Source organism: Aptenodytes patagonicus, chromosome 8 (genome assembly GCF_965638725.1).
Source record: "Aptenodytes patagonicus chromosome 8, bAptPat1.pri.cur, whole genome shotgun sequence".
NCBI lineage: Eukaryota > Metazoa > Chordata > Aves > Sphenisciformes > Spheniscidae > Aptenodytes > Aptenodytes patagonicus.
The window spans coordinates 3,246,117-3,264,688 of NC_134956.1; the positions used below are offsets into that span (position 1 = coordinate 3,246,117).

Consider the following 18,572-nt stretch of genomic DNA (forward strand, 5'->3'; position numbering starts at 1 on the left):
TGCTCCAGTAACTATATTTTACTGCTGTGTTATGTAACAGATTGGAAAGACTAATTGTGCTTATTCACAGAAAATAGATATAGGTACATAAGCAAAACTTCTTGTACCTTTTTGATTTATGAACAGCAAGTATGGGTGATTGAAGATGGTGAAATAACGTGTTTTCTCTGTATGGATTGTATTTTGGTTTTAATGGTTCAAAACTTTGGAAAAAAATTTTTCTTTTCACTCTCAGTGTAATGTTGATTCATCTGATAGTCTGACCCATGCTTTGTTATCTCTTACTTTTTGAATGTGCTGTGTTTAAGGTTCTTTTTTAGTTAACGTAAAGATCCAGATTATGATTCTTCAATGTACATTTAATGCTCACCTCCTGGTAGTTATTTATTGACTTTTTTTTGGTAAGAGAATTTCCTCCTCTCTTTAGTTATGAAATTGGTATGAATTGGTATGGAAAAAAATTTAAGAAATTACTCCAAATGACTCTTCAATACAAGATTTAATTGTTACAATTTAATTCGGCATTGCACTTTAAATGTTGATATCCTTCATGAAATCACTATGGACAAGTTTGGTTGGAGTTGTACTTTACACAGCACTTTCTTTGCTCATATAGAAATGCAAGTTTGGCTTTAAAAAAAAAAAGCACAGGTAGGCAGGTAGGGTTTATAAGCTGCAGCTTGGTTCTACTGAGGAATGTTACTGTCCCTTACGTAGTACTCCTCTGGTCAGTTTAGACTGCGATTTGTTCAGCTTTTCCTTCGCAGTTTTTTCTGAGTCGTTACCTGTTTGAAAGTGACAGTAAAGAGGGTATTGACAGTGGGATGGCTAAGGGTTCCTAACCAGGGATGTTTGCCACAGGGCTGCATACCTGCCCACCAGAAACCTGTCCAGGAATGTCATTAGATTCTTGGTAAGCACCAGAGACCAAGGTACTTTTTTTATATGTCCTTTGAAATACTGCGATTAACCAAAAACATGGGAGATCAATTACCATGCTGTACGATGCTGAAATTGGCTCTGCTGTGTGAACAAAGCTAAAGCAGTACGACTCCCAGTTGGGAATGTTCAAGAAAAAGGCTGTCATTGACACGTTTGTGAATATTTTATTTTGCTGTCATTTTGTTAAGTCTTAAACTTTTCAGAGGGTATACTAGTAGACAAAATTGATTTTATGTGTTACTCTGATCAGTCTCCTTGGAGACTGCTGAAAAGAGTTGTTTATACTTTAATTTGGAAAATGTTTATCCTTTTATTTTTTTATGGATTTTTTTGGGAGCAATGAGTCAGTACCATTTATATGGGAAGTGTTTGTTTTGCAGCTTGGCATAAATTGAAATAAACTAAGTAATGCTAGCGAGTTGCCACCTTGCAACAACATTTATCTCCTGAACGTGGGAAGTGGGAAAATGAATTGATTCAGGATTTTGTTTGTTGATATGTGCTGCACTGAGCATCTAACTCCTGGCTGGTAACCCTGGAAGCTACCAGGGTAGTACCTAATAAAGGTAGATGAACACTCTATTACTGACTGACTCTTTTTCACTTACTGTCTTTGAAACTTTTCAGTCATGTATCATAAAAGAAAGTGTAAAGGTCAGTAATTTAACAGTGGTGTTAAAAGGAGTTGCTTTTTGAAACTGCTAACAAAATATGTGGCTAAGAGGAAAAGGTGATACTGTGATCTTATGATCAGTGACTGCCATTAGCTGTACTTCAGGTGCTGCCCTTGAAGTGCAGAGACAGTGCAAATTATTTTCTTTCAATATTGGAAAATTTAAGGTTGTTTCTGGATACAAAGTATCGGGGCTGATCAATCTGTTTAGTAATCTGTTGAAGCTGATGTATGGTTGCAAAGAATGTAACTGTGTTACTGCGACTTTCGAGGCTGAGCGTGACAGCTGGAATTTTTTTGTTGCCCGAGTGAAAACGTGAACACATGGGTTGATGACATGGCATATCAGAGGCCACATAACAATTCTGAATCTTATTTTCCATGCTTGAAGGTATTTGAATAGTATTTTTTGACTATTAGAAGGTGAACTTTATTATGGATTATATAGGCATTGGTAGAATTGGAGAATAAAGTTTTAGATGACAGCTTTGTACTATGTTGGTTTCTGTTATATTCTCCTTTGAGTTTTCAGTTTCTTCCTAATTAACTGTTTTTCTTCTCTTGACTAGGTGATTTCAGAATGATAATAGGAGAAGACAGATCGAAAGTGCAGAACATAGTGAAACCTAATGTTCTCCATTTTCAGAAGCTGTACAGTAACATATTACAGGACTGCCCTCAAGTGGTATACAAGCACCATCTGGGAAGGCTAGAGGCAAGTGTTCTTCTTCAAAACATTTTTAAAACCAGCAAGTGGAAATGCTTTATCGCATTGACAGAAGGCAAGAATTATGCCATACGCTAAGGCGAGCAGTTTTAGTCACTGTGCTTGCTCTTTGTTATGTTTCTGTTGTTTAGTTAATTCTGCAACCAGAAGACTTGCCTTAAATACCAGTCTCTGCGTATGTAGTAACTACTGTTCATTTTCTTTGAGTATGGGCACAGAACTAGAGCCCTAGCAAGGGAACAAGAGAAGACAATTTTAAAACTTGTGTTCTAATGACTACCATATGGAAACAACGGTCTAGAAGTGATGAATAAACATATGGTTTGTGTTAAAAAGATTAGGTCGTAACTCAGAGGTGCAACTTTCTGCGATCAAAAACTGCATCCCACAAAAAACCCCTAGAGTGCTAGTTATGAAGTTGACTAAACCCAAATGAAATTCTGGCATTATCTTTAAATACCCATACTAAAACAATTTTTCCCTAGTATTTGGGAAACGGGTATCCAAAATGACCAGTATCTTGAATTCCATCTTTCTGGCACAAGTGTAACATTGCAATTAGGGGAGAGGTGCCACAGTCAAGGGTCCAATAGCAATTTTTCCTCCTGTAGTATGCATGTCCGTGTGTGAAAATTCAAGTGTGATATACATTTCAACATGAAGTTACAAGTAGCATGGGTTATTTCATGACATGGGTATCTCTTTATCCTTAAGTCACCGTGGTAATTATCTCACGAATGCCTCCTTTTAGGATGTGTCTTTGTTAGGAACTGAAGCAAGCTTGAGTACAGTAAACAATTCTACTGCAACGCTTTGGAGTACAACATAGGCAAATCTGTATTATACTGCAGCTGTCTCCATGTTTTCTTATCAATGTGCTTTTGAACAGTTTAGTGGAAGAAGTATTTAAATTAATTTTGAAAAGAATCCGTAATGCTTTCTCCAAGAAAATGGCTGGTTAGAGTAATACTCCCTGTTGTGTTACCTTTAAACAAATCCTGGTAGCATACTACAAATATGTTGTTGGATAATAAATCTGTCCGTAATTCCATAATAGTCATTGAGGCTGTTGATTAAATGCCATCATTTTACTGTTGGTTTTGAGCAAAGTGCTTTAATAATGTATTCCTCATACCTTGGTCTGGTTATTGGCAGTTACTCCCCAGATTGAAGAGGATAACTGCTATCGGGAGTGTTGTTGAACACAGAATAGTAACCCCTTCTCCAAGGATATGTGTTCAGAGTTACAGAGAAAATTCTTTCATAAAAGATTGCTCAAAAACAATTGAAGGCAGACACTAGTTCTTATAGTTCTGGTTCAGGCGTGGATTCCTCCCACATAATGTTAAGAGCCTGCTCATTGTCGGCTTCCTCTGTAGTCAGTGGGTGATTCATCTGGATATCATTTTCTCCCCATTGACTAAAGGGAGTGTATAGGGCAACTAGACTCCTGTCTGATGTCTTCATGAACTGTCTAAAAAGTTGTGTGGGAGGAATCGAGCTCTTCATATTTTCCTCCAGTTTCGGAGAGATCTGCTCTATTACGCGTTTTTCAGTATTTGTGCTTACATTTTGTATAAATGTGTACAGGCCTGCATGTTGGTATCACTGTATGCAAAAAAGGGTCACTGAATTTCTGATTTAGATTGGAAAACGTGGAATGAGTGTTTCCTTCAAATTATACAAACCAGATGTGGTTTGAGTTTAAAGCAGAGAAAATGTTTTTCAAACTAACTTGAAATGTGTGTGTATATGGTTTGATTATGTTCAGGCAGAAGAAACTGAGCTAAGTGGTCTTTTGGGAACTTTTTTTTTTTTCATTACAGTGTACTTCTGTTTCCAAAGGAAATTGGGTAGAGCAGAAATGATACAGTTTCAGTGCAGAGGCAGCAAGATCATGTGTGTATATTAGTCTTCCCTTGGATAAAAATGAACATCTTTGCATTGAGTTATTCTTCAGGTTCAGAACTGAGATACTGCATTTCCCAGTGCTTGGGAAGTTTTCATTAGCATTGTCAGTGACTTTTACAAGTGAAATGGATTGTGTTCTTTGAGATATTTATCAGAGGTCAAAGATAGCCAAAAGACTTTTCTGACTTCTTTGAAAAGAGAACTTACTTTATTAACACTGAATGTTTCTACTGTCTTATTTTTTGTAATGTTCAGATTGATAAAAGTCCAGAAGGTCAATTTACACAACTAATGGCCTTGCCAAGGACTCTGCAACAAAAGATAACTTCTCTGGTAGACCCTCCTGGAAAAAACAGAGATGTGGAAGAAATTTTACTGCAAGTTGCCCATGACCCTGACTGTGGATTTGTGGTGCATCAAGGTACGCCTAGATCCGTGTCTGTAATCTCCTTTAAGACATGATATATACACAGATTTATTGTACATGTTCTTGTTCAGAAGATGATTTAGAGAGAAGGGAGAAGAAAACAAGAAGTTAGTCTTGAGATACATTCCTAAAAGCATGGTTTTGGATTTGTTTGATTGCAAACAGATTCTCTGAAATGCTAGCAAATAGCATTCCTACTGATACAGAAAGATACGTTCTGTTTTGGATTCTGAAAGAAGTAGTCTTTAGGAATTAGTGTGGCCTACTTAGACCATCTAACTCTGTTTGGGATGCTTACATCTTCAAGATTTCATTGGCTGGCATAACTTCATCTAAATACTGAGCTATATGTCCTACCAGTCATACACTGCAGTGCTAAGTTAATTTTCTAGCTTGCTGGCATTGCCTTTCCTAGTTTTCATAGCTATTCCAGATACGTGAGCTCTGGCAGAGAACTCGGGCTTTGAGGAAAAAGGTTGAGGTGTTTCTCATCATTACAGATATCTTCTCTGAGGCAAGATAATGTTGTATGAGCAAGTTAAAGCTTATGCTGCAGACATCAATGTTTTATTATTCTGCAGAAAAATGAAAATGTTTAGTACTTGAAGAGTCCTTTACATCTTTAAAGAACTTGACACATCTTAGTTCCAGGTGGCCAATTTTGCAAACTCCTTGAGCACAGCAAAAACTGCCTAGATGCCTGAGAGCCACTAGACACTAGCCAACTGCTGAGGGAGCTCTTACGCTGATTTCTGTTTGGGGAAGATAAAGCTCCTGAGAGTTGCAGTTCTCTGTTGACAGTATAGGATGAATTGCACCTGGACATCAAGGTGTCCAGCTTCTTTCATGTCAGTCTATGGCAGCTTCTATGCTACTATGGCTGGTCTGCAACAGTAATGTGGTAGTAGCTGAATCTGGGAGCAGGAGTTGCAGAGGTTGTGATCTGCATGTAGTTTGAGAGCTCCGAGTTGTGCACCCTGAGCTAACTATCCTTGTTGTATTTATGTAGGGTATTGCAGGCACGGCTGTGACTCTGGACTGTGCACAGTGGTGCAGCAGTTCAGTATCAAAGCACTGGATAGATCTAGTCTTCTCAAGCCAAGCAGTTTATACTCTTAGGAGAACAAATCAAGACCCCTCTTTCACTTTCGTGGCTGAAAGATTTTCCTAATTCAAGAATCTGGGTAAAGGACAGGACGAGCCATTTGGTAATCCTACAAGACAAAGCTGATTACTCAAGTTGAACTGCGTTGTCCCTAGGTATTTTACTAGCTCAACATGATTTGTTGCCTTCCCCTCCCCACCGCTACCCCCCCAAATTATTTTCCGGTGGAATGTTGTTATCCCTCTTACTTATTCATGGATTTCCCTAAGCTTTGTTCTTCATTATAGAAATAGCTTTGAAAGAAGGATTTTAAAGTAATATTTGAAATTATACTCTACATGCTGGTTAACGCAGAAGAGTAACTTTCAGTTTGGAAGACTAACTCTGGGACTGCTGCATTTCTACATTTTTAAGTATTTAGTAATGTACAGTAGTTTTGTTCTGCACATATGAGTATGCTTTTATATGTATGTGTTAGAACAGATAAAACTTAGTACTTCTCAAAAAAAGTTTCAATGTTTTACTTACTTGCTATTCCATTAATACCTGGACAGTGAGAACTGAATGTGCCACAGTGCAAAGTGGTAAACAAGCCTTATCTCCAAAAGCTGATAATTTAAAAAAGCCAGACAAACACTGCACAATATAGGCATCTCTACTTGATCCCAAATGTGCAAAATCCCAATTTCATATTGAAGTAAACAATGAGTATAATTTGTTCTGCTCTAGAAAGTTAGTATGCCAGCACTTAAATGAAACAACTCTGAATCCTTTGTGACTAATCATCTTAGTAGAGAAATAATGGGAACACTAAATGAATTAATTTGATCAATTCCTACTGGTTGTTATGTGTTTTAATATTGATTTGGTTTTTTTAATGTTACATGTAAAATAATATAAAATAGCTTAGAGAATATTTTCAGTTAGTATGACAAAGCAGAACAGAAACAGACTTTCTCAGCTTAAGTGTATGTTTTACTTTCAGGCTGGCTTGATTGTATAACTGGAAAAATATTTAACTTTTCTGTGTATGTTGGAGGATAAAAAAATCCCCACAAAACTGCTAAGATGAGTAACATCTGTGTGCTTTTCTATCTGCAGGCATTTCAGGAATTGTGAGATCTTCCAGTATAGTGCAGAGTGCTAAAACCATACTAACAGCTGGTAAGAATGCGTGTGATTTCTATCAACATAGGCCTTCCGATTTTGCAAAGTAAAAATTATAGGGCCCTAAGACTGTCTTGTTATAAGAGTTTAAAGAATAAACTTTTTGCGTGTCTAATTGAAAGCCCCTGGAAAACAAAAGTAATATTTAAAGCAGAAGCTTTATATAACTATTGAGAAATTGTAAAATGCCAAAAGGAATTGGAGTCTATATGACTCTTAAACAAACAAAAAACCCCAATAACGCAAAAGTAACAAAAAAAACCAACTTCTGACTTCAATTTCATTTTATATGTGGGTCAGATTTGGCTGATGTGCACTAGTTCTGCTCTTTTTGTATTAAAAAATGAAAAAAGAATTGTAATTCGCTCTGGCTTTCTACATGAGTGGATCCCTAGATGATCAGTACATATTATTGGTGTGTTATGTAGACTATAAGGTTATTTCATCATAAAATAAAGGAGGGGATGAATTTTGAGGGAGAGAACTTTGACAGGATCCAATATTTTTGTCAGGCTCAGAAGACAGGTGTGTATTTAAAGACACAATGTATTCCAAACATTATGTAATATGGATATTACTGTAACACTCATACTTCAAAATTAATTATTTTAGAAAAAGAGTTGAGTATTACAAAGTCAATGCGAGAGAATGTGTAGAAGGGAAAAAAAGGACTTGCTCATGTAGAAACATGGGAAAACTAGGGATGCTTTTCAGCTATCAAAGTCTTCCTACCTGAATGAAAGTTACTGCCAATTACATAGCTGGAGCTTCATCCTGTTTTCTGAGTTCCAGAATAAATCTAATTTTAAGCTGACCTGATTTTTACATTTTAAAAAGCTGAAAGCACTGCAGCTCGATTTAAAAGAAAGACTTAAGACCTGAGCCTTCATTTAGTTAAAACTCTGATCAGGAGATAGACTCAGTTCCTGCAAAGTGAAAAATCCTTGCTGCTTGCATGAGGGTGCTCAAATATTTTTCTGAACTCATTCATAGCTATTCCTAATTCTTCCACAAAAGCAATTATGTACAAATGATGCCATGACAGGTTTTAAAAGCAGCTGTATAGTTTCCTACTGAGCAGTCCTTATCCAGACTTCTACAGCTGCTCTTCCCTTCCCATTGAGTGTTAAAGTTGGTGGCTCCATGTTATACTTCCTACCTCCTTGTAAAGAAACACAAGTTGCAGTGTTCAGGACCGTTAGTGGTCTGCTGAGTAAAATAAGCAGGAACAGTTGTACTTTTTACATGCTTCTGTTAATAGTCTGGTTCTATTAATTGGAAGAAGTCTGACAAAACTATTGCCTAACTTTGTTTAGTAGCTGGAGGAGACTGAGGACATAACTCTATCTGAGGAAAGCAATTTTTTGTTTTATTTGAGTTAGGCATATTGCAAGTATTAGTTTCTAACGTAAGGTTTCCAACCAAATAGGTGACGTTTTTCTTCTAGGGTTTGTTGCCAAAATTACCTGCTGGTGGTCAAGGCTTCTTGTATTGTAACATGCCTCTTTTAGAAATACCAGCTTGTATCTATCTGTTTCTAAATCCATGGAGAGTAGATTTTGTAGAGCAAAATAATGGGAGGGCAGGGTTCAAAGACGACGTTATCGTGTTGAATTCAGTGCTTGTGAAAGTTAGCAGCCTGGCTGACGCGTGGAGCAAAGCTGTTTGTGCATAACTGCAAGAGTATGAATAAAAACAGTTAAGTTTTGTCAGATTATTTATGCTCCCCTTCTGTCTGTTCTGATAGACAGAACATCACCTCTGGGAATTGTTAGCTCCTTTTGTGTGTCACGCAGTAAATGACTTACAGCCTGTATTGTTACTAGGACTTTTGGGGGGTCATAATGCATCTTTGAGTAGGACTTGTAATTTTTACCTGTTTCCTGTTTTGTGCACCTGAAACTAGGTATTTGTGAAATGCCTTTTCTTTGCTTTGTCTTAACTGCTTTTTGGTTTATATATAGTGGCTTTTTTTTTTCCCCCTTTAAAACAAACCCTAGTTGTCTTCTAACCAGCCAGTTACACAGAGTAACACTTATATATAAAACCATGTATTTTCTACTGGTGCTTTTAGTGTTGAAAAGGCATTTTTTGCAGTTGGATTTCAGGTAGAGCAAAGCAATTGTGATCCTTTGCCTCAAACACAAGCCAAATTTGAGCAAGGAGGCTTGGGAGTGTTTAGTTTTCTTACTTTTAGTTTGTTTTATTTTAACCGCATTTATGCAGTGCTGCCAGAATCTACCCAAAACCATTAGCAACAGAATTCAGGATTGATCTTTTGGGGTTACTCACAGATTATGTGCTGAGGGAAATGAGTTAGATTTGGAAAAGGACCGTTTCTGGCATTTCCTAACCTCTGAATGTTGTTTAATGAATGCAAAGCTTGCCTGTAGAGCTAACTAACCTTCCTGAGCATTGCTGTGCAGGCCACCCTGGCTGGAGAATGGGAGTCCTGCTGCTTCAGTTAGGATCAGGAGTGTGTCTGTAACGTGTGCCGCTGCACATAAAATGAGTGTTGCTGCACGTGCTAATGTAGGCATAGCCCTGCTTCCCGACAAGCCTGTGTGTGGGCCTTACCAGAGCACCACCAGTTTTGCGCACTGAAGAGGGACAGAAGCACAGAAATAGTATTTTTGTAATAAAAACCTACATTGTAGTGCACATTAAAGAAAAAAATTAAATTTAACTGACCAGGGGTGTGACCTCAGTATTTTTCAGATGTGATGTTTGTATGATCTTCAGTGATCTTCCCTGGAATTTAGGAGGGATGGGTTTCCATGGGTTTACGAGTTAGTTAGTAGAAGCCTTTTGCCTGTTTTTTAAAAGATATTTCTCTCCAAACATTTCTGATTGAGTTTATGTGAAATCTTGTTGTATCTCCTAATGAAGATTTTCTCCCAATCACAGTTTCTTAATTTAAAAAATTTGTCACTAGAGGGCAGGCATTAATGCTGTTCACCTTGCTTTGCCATTTCTTGGGGCTTTTATCAGCTAATATTCGTGTAGATACACTTTGTACACAGACAAAACATTGTGGCTCCTACATTGAAAGTATTTGCTTGACTCATGCAAGCAATGTGTATTACAGGAAAGTGTTGAGCTTTTAAATTTAATCCCTAAGGATGCTGTATTTCTTTCTTCGTTCTTTAACCAAATATTGTCTAATGTTCTGTTCCCCTAAGACCTATTTTCACACTTTCTACTAGGGACTTTAGGAAAAGTATTATGGCTTTGTCCTTCTGCAGTGCTTATGTTAAGAATAGTAGCTAAAATAAGAGAATTATGAAAGATTCATGAAATCAGTGGCTCCATTAAATAAGCTGTGGCTATTTTTTATTGCTGTTCCTGGTAACTATACAAGTACTTTTGTCCTATGTCTGCTTGCAAAAGAATTAGTTTTCATTACATGGCCATCATTCTTTTTGAAATGTAATGGGGGACACACAATTATTTCCTTAGCTGGTTGTTTTATCTTAACAACAACAACAAAAAGCAAAATGCCTGCTCTCTGGTCTGTAGCATGGTAGTCCAATGTGCAGCATGTTTCTAAATTAAATGTTAAATAGGGACTAGTTGTTGCTGGGATGGCACGCTGTGTATTAAAATTATTGGCAAGGAGCACAAGCAAAATAAAGAATTTCAACCCATTTAGGAGAACTTTTTTAATCTTTCTCTGCCTATGTGGTTTTAAAGTTAAGTTCAAGCTCTATGTTTTTGTTTGTTGTTAAATGCCCTATTTAGTTTTTGAAAATGTGCCTATGTATTTCTTTGAGTCTGTGGTGAGATTGCCTCTCTGTTTCCCATTAGAGATGGCACCATCATTTGATTTATTTTCCCACATAGCCAGAGTCTGCGTGGTCTTTGGGAACTAACTCTGAAGTTCTTATGTTTAGCTCCTCTGAAGGAGATGTCGATACTTCTTTAGCTTAGATTTCTTCTTTATATCTTACTAGAGGAATGCTGCAAGCCTTGAAAATTTTATAAATAAAATACTATGAATTAAATCATCAGTTGAAGCAATTGTTCAAGATACTTTTAAGTTAGCACAAATGCTTGTAGCTGCTCTGAATAACATTTGTTTGCTTAGAATTGGGATATTAGTGTAGTATGTGTTCAAGGAATCTTTTTTTTTTTTAACTATAAGGAACAGCTTTACATATAAAATATTCTGTAGATTTGTGATAATTGCTGTCTTCATCAGCTGCCTGAGCAGAATCTGCATACCACTGCATTTCACTGTAAATATGTGTAAAAAGTTTGCATGTGTCTGTGCATGGTACACTAACAATATATAACTATTTGCCTCCACATGACAGCTCTTCAGCAGTATATGCATTAGTCTTTCTTTTCAAAAGGAAATAAAGAATACTAGAGCCAGGCATATCTACTGGGAAACTTTGGGGGACTTCTATTATAGCCAAATTACTATCTTACAACACTAACACTTCCAAAAAACCGAACATGGATCTTTAAGTAAAACCAGATACAACTTATGTTTACACTGAAATTTTGTGGTCTTGATTCCATGTGCATTAGGTCTTTGTTCTGTATCGTATAGTGGAAAAATCTAAAGGGGAGGTGGAACCACCAAGTCATAGATTCATAGCTAAAGTAGAAAGACATTTTCATGTGGTCCAACTGCTTCAGATTCTAAGCCTGAGCCATAATTACAACCATTAACTTTTACTACAGATGTGACTCATCACCCTGAGGGCTGCTTTAAGAAACCAGCTGTACGTATAAACCTGTATTTTGCTTTGTAGCATGATGTGCTAGGGCAGAAATGTAAGCATCTTATTACATAAGGCTCTAGTGGGTGGAGTTCAGTAGAGTGCTCCCTGCAGGGGGAAAATATGAAGGAGAAAAACCTCGTTATGTTGAGCTGCTGCAAGAGGCAGAGTAGGTTGGCGAGCTGATAGAACAAGCTGACTTGCAGGTTGCTGTGCCAGCGCAGTTAATTACAGTCCTGCAGGGCTGCATCAGCTGTGTTCCTGTTGATTTGCCACATGCTATAGCATGCTTCCAGAAGTACACTGACTTCATTGGAATGGTAGAACAGCATCGATTACGGTTGGACTCGATGATCTCGGTTGGACTCGATGATCTTAGAGGTCTTTTCCAACCTCAATGATTCTATGATTCTATGATTCTGGCAGAGCAAGTTCAGTATTCGAGGGGCTGTATCCTGGAAGTATCCAACCTAGGAGATTGGACAGTAGTTTTCAAAGCCGTACAGTTACATAGTTTTAACTTTGGAGATTGGAACCACTTCTTTCATTTATGTGCTATGCCCGAGCTCAGTCTGGCTTTGTTCTGCAACTGGAATTCTTACACTGTGTGCATTTTTAATGCAGATATGTGAGGCGCTTCAGAATTTACATGATTATTTACTTGTTACTTGAGATGCTGCAAGGAAAAGCCCATCGTGACTTCATTAGTGTGTTTGCTTTTAGCAAAAACCTATTAAACATAGAAAAGTTTGTGCTTACATATGGGATGCACATGGTTTTGAAAGTTGAAAATATATGTATGGATGACTCCTTACAAAAGGTAAAGTTGGGTTTATTTAAATTGCAATTAGAGACACAAGAAGTGGAAAAGTGATTATATACAGCATATTTGTTATGACAGGCTTTTTACTCTCCATCACACTCCTTCAGAAATAGAGCATGCACTTTTCCTTATTACTGCATACTCGTTTGACTTCTGGTGACTCTAGACTGCTAATACTGAATGCATCTTTCACTTAAAGTATTTTATCTTCATTTGATTACTTTCTAAGGTCTTTTCAAAATCAAATATTATCATACCCCTTTTTTTTTTCCCCCCAAAAAAAGTCCAGTGCAGTAGATGGCTAAACCTGGGTCTAAGTTGCTCATTTGTTCCAGATCTTTCCTTGTGTTCTGGTGTGTCTTACTGTGTGACTTTTGGCTAAATTGCTTCTGTGCACTTTTAGTCAATCTTGTCAGGTAAACAGTGTTCTATTAAATAAACATAAGGAAGATTGTAGTACGTACAACGTACCATACTTTTTAATCTGTGCATGTAAGTGTCAAAATTAAAGGCTTTGTGCAGCGTTAAAAACTTGCCTTTTCAGTTTTGAATTTGTAAGGGTGTGATTAGACTGTTGTAATCTGAAAAGTCACTTTGTGTTTTATGTTGGGGGTTTTTTTTGTTTGTTTTGGGGTGGTTTTTTAATCAAAAAAAGCTGGAAGGAGGAAAAATAAGTAGCTCCACTGTCTAGGATCTCAGAACCCTGCTGAAATGCCAAGACTAACAATATTTTGTTTTTAAGTTTGCAAATACTAGATGACTAAACCCAGCAAAAGGCTGTGTCTTTTTTTACTCTAGGTCTGTAAGAGAAGGCTCATTTCTGGTAGAACTTCAGAAAGTGTTTAAGGGTGCACTTTACAAATTTACACTGAAGAAAAATTGGTCCAGACAACATCCCTGCGACAGGGCATTCACACTGGTGTCCATGGTATACTTCTGATATTGGCAGTGTTGCCAAATTATAGCTGTTTGTCATTATCTTGTTATTTTTGCTTCTTTCAGTTCACCTGGGTATATGCCTTATTAATCTGGTTTTCCATTAATCTGGTTTTCCATACCCATCATCATTTCAGTATCACCTTTTTTACCTAAGGACACAGATGTCATTTCATTATGCAAGTTGAGCAGTTTTATTCTCTTGCAGATGTGCTATTCTCTCAGTTATGAAATGGTAGCTGCCATGAGTTAGGATGAGGCAATAACAGAATATTCAAGGAGGTTATAATGTACTTTACAACTTGTTGAAACCAGAACAGATTTCCACCCCAATGACTGGCAGCACGTTTCTTATGAAACAAACAATTCTCTGTTTTCATTTTTAATTCACGAGCCTTTGAATAGCAATGCTCTGTGTTGGTTTGTCCTGGAAAGCTGCTGGTGGTGTGCAGTGTTTGATTACATTTAATCAAGATGGGCATCAGCGTGGTGCTTCATAATTCTAACTCTGTAGAATTGGTCTACAACAAGGCAACCAAGTGCCTGATGTATAGCATCAAGCGAGGCTAACTAAAATCTGATTAGCAGAAGAAATTGGTAAAGTAGGGTTTGGAAGTATAAAGCTTGTTGTCTACCAGTCATGCAGAGTTTGCTTGTCTTGCTTGAGCAGACTGTTCTTTTGTTCTGGTTCACCCCCCTCTCTCTTCTTCCCCTTTATCCCTTCAGTAAAATTCGGCTGCGCAGCTTTGAGCATAACTGTGGTTCTTGATATTAGGCATCATCTTATCTACAGAATCTGGTGGGTGGGCTCCTGTCTCAAGAGCTGAAATGCTTCTACAACTAGATTCTCTCACAGATGTGGCCAGCTAATTAACCTGTGTGCCTAACACCCTGGATTTCTCTAAATAGTCCTGCTCGAGTGTCCTGCTGCAGAATATAGTCTGTCAGGTTGCGGGTGTCCATTACCAGGCCAGAGTACAATCCTACTCAGCTGGACACGCTACCTAACAGTAGATCAGCAAGGGCTTGAACAGCATAATGTACTGGCTTGGTGTGGGTCTGCAGTAGACACAGATGGTTTAAAAGCCTTCCTATATTTAGCATTTAGGAACAATGATGTAAATTAGAAGTTTCCCTCTGTACCGGTTAAAAGTTTTATCATGAATCTCTGCATTTGCTATACCTTGGTCATTGTCTATATGTGCTTGTATGCAACATTGTCAGGCCTTCAGAATAAACTGGTCCTATTTTGCATGCGTTGATAATCTTAAAAGTATTTTTTTTTGTGTAATTATTTACTGTGTTATGAATGTGACAAGGTTATTTGCATGTCTGCCTGACGGATTAGGTTGTCGTTCTACCAGGGAAATGTTTTACTTAATGTAGTAAGAACCTAGTATTTGAGTTAGCCTTTCTAAATGTTGATATTTTCTGGGTTTTGTGTTTGTTTTTTTTTTTTTAGGGGCAAAGAAATCTATAACTTACAGTATGAAGAAATTATATAAAATGACAAAGGGATGGTTAAGGAAGACATCTTGAGTCTTGACATACTGTGTATGGGTAAATAAATGGTACTTTCTCTCTGAATATTTTGCAGATGTTGCTTTGCCTGCTTGAGAAGATTAAAGTGCATTTAAGAAGTCTGTTCTAATAATTTACATGCCCATTTTTACTACTAAAATAGAAACTTTTGTTAGTGGGGGAAGATTCGATGGTAATAGGGCAAAGGAATTACACTGTGCAAGTACTGAAATGAATTTTCTGGTATACTATAGCTTAGATTTTGAAACCCTGAGTGAAAAGGATTGATTGTATGTATGAATTAAAAATTAAAGCCACTCATTTTCTATGTATTGCTAGCTTTATTTTCCAAAATACCCCCAGGCTCTTTCAAAATATTCACTGTCACAATGTTAGTTCTGTCAGGGACTTATGGAACTGGAGAGTCCATTGAGTTTTAAGGAGGTATGAAACTGTCCTCTTGAAATACATTATTTCTGCACTTACAAGTTCATCCTTAGAATTCTTCTGAAGATGCTTACTGGGTGCTTCTGCAGGGTAGACTTCATAAAAAGTAAATTTTTTTCTCAGATGCGTGACGTTCTGAATCCAACAATTTTGACAATGACTTTCAGTCTGGGAAAGTGTGTTTGAAATGAGAAGCTTGTCAGGTATCAGATCCTTCCATAAAAATTGTTATGTTCCTTTCATGAGACTGAGATGACAGCTGCCCAACTCATAGCTAAGCATTGTCAAAGTGTCACAGTTGGAAGGACAGTCATACTTGCACTAACCTTCAGGACCTACTTCTGCAGATTAATGAAGTATGTGGTGTTTGGCAGAAGATTCTATCTAAGTGCTTTGAAGTTGGAAGTTTTATAAGCAAAAGTACTTATTGTTTGAGTCTTTGATTATTATTTTTTTTCCTGAAAATACTGTCCACAAAGATAAAACTTGTTCTCCTTTGCTTAATTAAATTAGCTAAACTAAAGAAAACTGGACTTTTACATAACATGTTACATTAATCATGCCATTAAAGAATGGACATTTCGTACAGTATTCATGTGTGACACAATAGATTTGGAGCATCTGTTGTAAATTGAATATTTTTTGCACTGAGTCAGGTGGGTTTGCTAATTTTGGATGTTTTTCTTAATAGAAAGAAATTGAGAGAACACATCATTTTATTTGTGAGAGTGCCAATGATAAAAATAATTTAAAGGTAAAAAATGGAAATAAAATCTATCTTTCCTGATTTTTTTCTTGTGTATTATGTGATCAGTAGGGCCATCTCTCAAGCTACATTTGATTTAGTGATCTCAAAAAAAAAAAAAAAAAAAAAAAAAAAAAATTGGTATGAAATTGACTGCTAACTGTTTCCAGGGAGCAGTTTAAAGCATAAATTTAAGAAGGAAGACAGAATATATTATTGTATGTAATAGGACTCATTCAGGCTTATTTTAATCACAGGGGAACTTTAAAATACTGATTACTTTAAAATATTTGAATATAAAGTGGCAAAGTTTGAATCCAGAGTCAGGAAATAAATGTCATCATGTCCCATCCCCTGTACGCCCCCCCCTTTTTTTTTTTAATTTTCTTGGAAAATATTAGTACTGTGAAATAGTAACTTTCTAAGGTTATAGGCAGATTCCTAACACTTTGCATAATCTGTTGATGATAGATCTAGAATTTGTAAGACAGATCCCCTCAAACGTCCCTTTTCTGATATTAGGAGGCTGACTATGCATTTTTCAGTGGCATATTCTGCAAAAGAAGTGACTTAAGCTAGAGCATGTTTGTATGTATGGTACTAGCGTTCTCTGTCCCTGTTAATAAGAGGCCAAAGACCCTGATTTGAAAAGTTTATATTATAAGGAATGGAGCTAGGGAATTTAAGCCACTGCTTAAATTAAATTAACTTTGGGGTTTAGCTGGATTTTTTTGTTTGCATGAAGAGGTTCCTTTCTGGATAATCTAGGAGTCTTTTACACAAAATATACCCTATCCACCTTAAAATTAACTTCATATGTAGTGAAGGCTTGAAAGAGCCATACATTTTTTTACATTTCAGCATAAGCTCTAGTAAAAAGAAACCTGAAATCAGATTTTGACTTACTTAGGTATGCTCGGTGGAAAATTCTTAAGAACAGAGAATACTGATCCCAGTGGTAGAAACAGACCCCGACAGATACAAGGCTTTTGGACAAATGAACAGCATGAGAAAAGATTCAGGATGGAGTCATGACCTTTTGAATGAAATAGTTACCAGGTAAGAAGTGCAGTGCTGGCAGAACTGCCTGGTTTAGTCATCTAATGAGGTAACAGCTTTTATTTTTTGTCCCAAATGAAGTACACTGTAGGGGAAACTGCATATGGGCAGGAGCATGGACGAAAGACTGATTTTTACACCAGCAATTTAGTGTTAGCAAATTTTTAGTAGGGTCCACTGTATTATTGGGGAGGGCGGGGAGGGAGTCCTCATCTGTGAATGTCTTGGGATACAAAAAAAATTTGGAATCGGAAATTGACAGCACATAACGTATCAACACCTTGTAGGAAACAGGACAATTTGAAAAATAACCCTCTGCATGAATAGTTAGCAGAACGATTGCTTGATTTATTTATTTATTTTTAATGTAACTGAATTTTATATGTTCTGGGCTTTCTTTTGTAGTCGTGTTTATTTTCTTTTAAGGCAGTGTGGGAAAGGGCCTAAGTGAGCCTTAACTCCTTCTAAAGGAGAGGATGCTAACCACTGGTCAAGATTTACCCTCGACAAATTCAGCAAGATCACTCTTACTGAAACTGTATTTTTCTCTGCGTGGGTGAATTCTGTTCCTGTAGCCAACTTTTGGAAAATGAATACTGTAAGCAGAAAAATATAGTTGTTTTTGTGTTTTTAAAAAATGCCAATTGCTGCACGCTGGATTGTTAGAAAACTATTCCATGCACTGAAAACATTACCAGATAATTAAGGCTAACAGCTAAAATGTTACTCCAAATTTTGTCTCATATATCTCCTCTTCATGTCTGTAAATGAAAATATAACTATTGCATTTTTCTAATTCCCATAATTCCCTCAAGGATGCAGGCTTTCCTAGCTGCTGTATAGAAATGTATGAGCTGAAAGGGGGGGGGGGGGGAAGGGGGGGGGAGGACACGGGACATCTGTGGTGCACAGATGGAGCAAAAACATCTCCACGGAATAAGCAATATGACCAAATTAAAAAAAAAAAAAATAGGCGGTGGCAAAACTAGACACTCCTACCTTTTAAGGAGCTCCTTCCTTCCTCCTGTAATAGTACAATTAAGTGAAGTTTTACATCATGAGCCATACTGGGAAGCAGTATCACTGAACAAAACCATCCTGACCAACGTGTACTTTTTTTTTTACGTGAAAAGGTGAGGATGGGGCTTTTAAACCTGGTGAAATAACATCACCACAGGATGTGAAACCACTGGCTCATAAATTACAACTGCTTCAAGCACTGGTTGAGAGAGATCATGTGTCATAAGATTGCCCAACATCTGGTTGAGAATTCTTGCTAGCAGAGCATTTAATCACATGCTTGACTTAAAATGCATATATTACTACCATTGTTAAATAGGTATGTAATTCCTTTTTGAG

At 37.1% G+C, this 18,572-nt stretch overlaps 1 protein-coding gene across 4 annotated transcripts in view; it reads left to right on the forward strand.

The window, feature by feature from the left end:
- Positions 1-18,572, forward strand: part of TAMM41 (TAM41 mitochondrial translocator assembly and maintenance homolog) — a 33,763-nt gene that overhangs the window by 8,902 nt on the left and 6,289 nt on the right. Inside the window, exons 5-9 of one of the 4 annotated variants that reach the window (XM_076345987.1) lie at positions 2,185-2,330; positions 4,509-4,674; positions 6,887-6,949; positions 11,645-11,685; positions 14,904-16,196. In XM_076345987.1, coding sequence (XP_076202102.1) covers positions 2,185-2,330; positions 4,509-4,674; positions 6,887-6,949; positions 11,645-11,685; positions 14,904-14,921 — 434 coding nt within the window. In that variant the 3' untranslated portion in view covers positions 14,922-16,196. Of the gene's footprint in view, positions 1-2,184; positions 2,331-4,508; positions 4,675-6,886; positions 6,950-11,644; positions 11,686-14,903; positions 16,197-18,572 lie in introns of those variants that run through there. The other 3 variants (XM_076345986.1, XM_076345989.1, XM_076345988.1) reach the window with 3 other exon arrangements.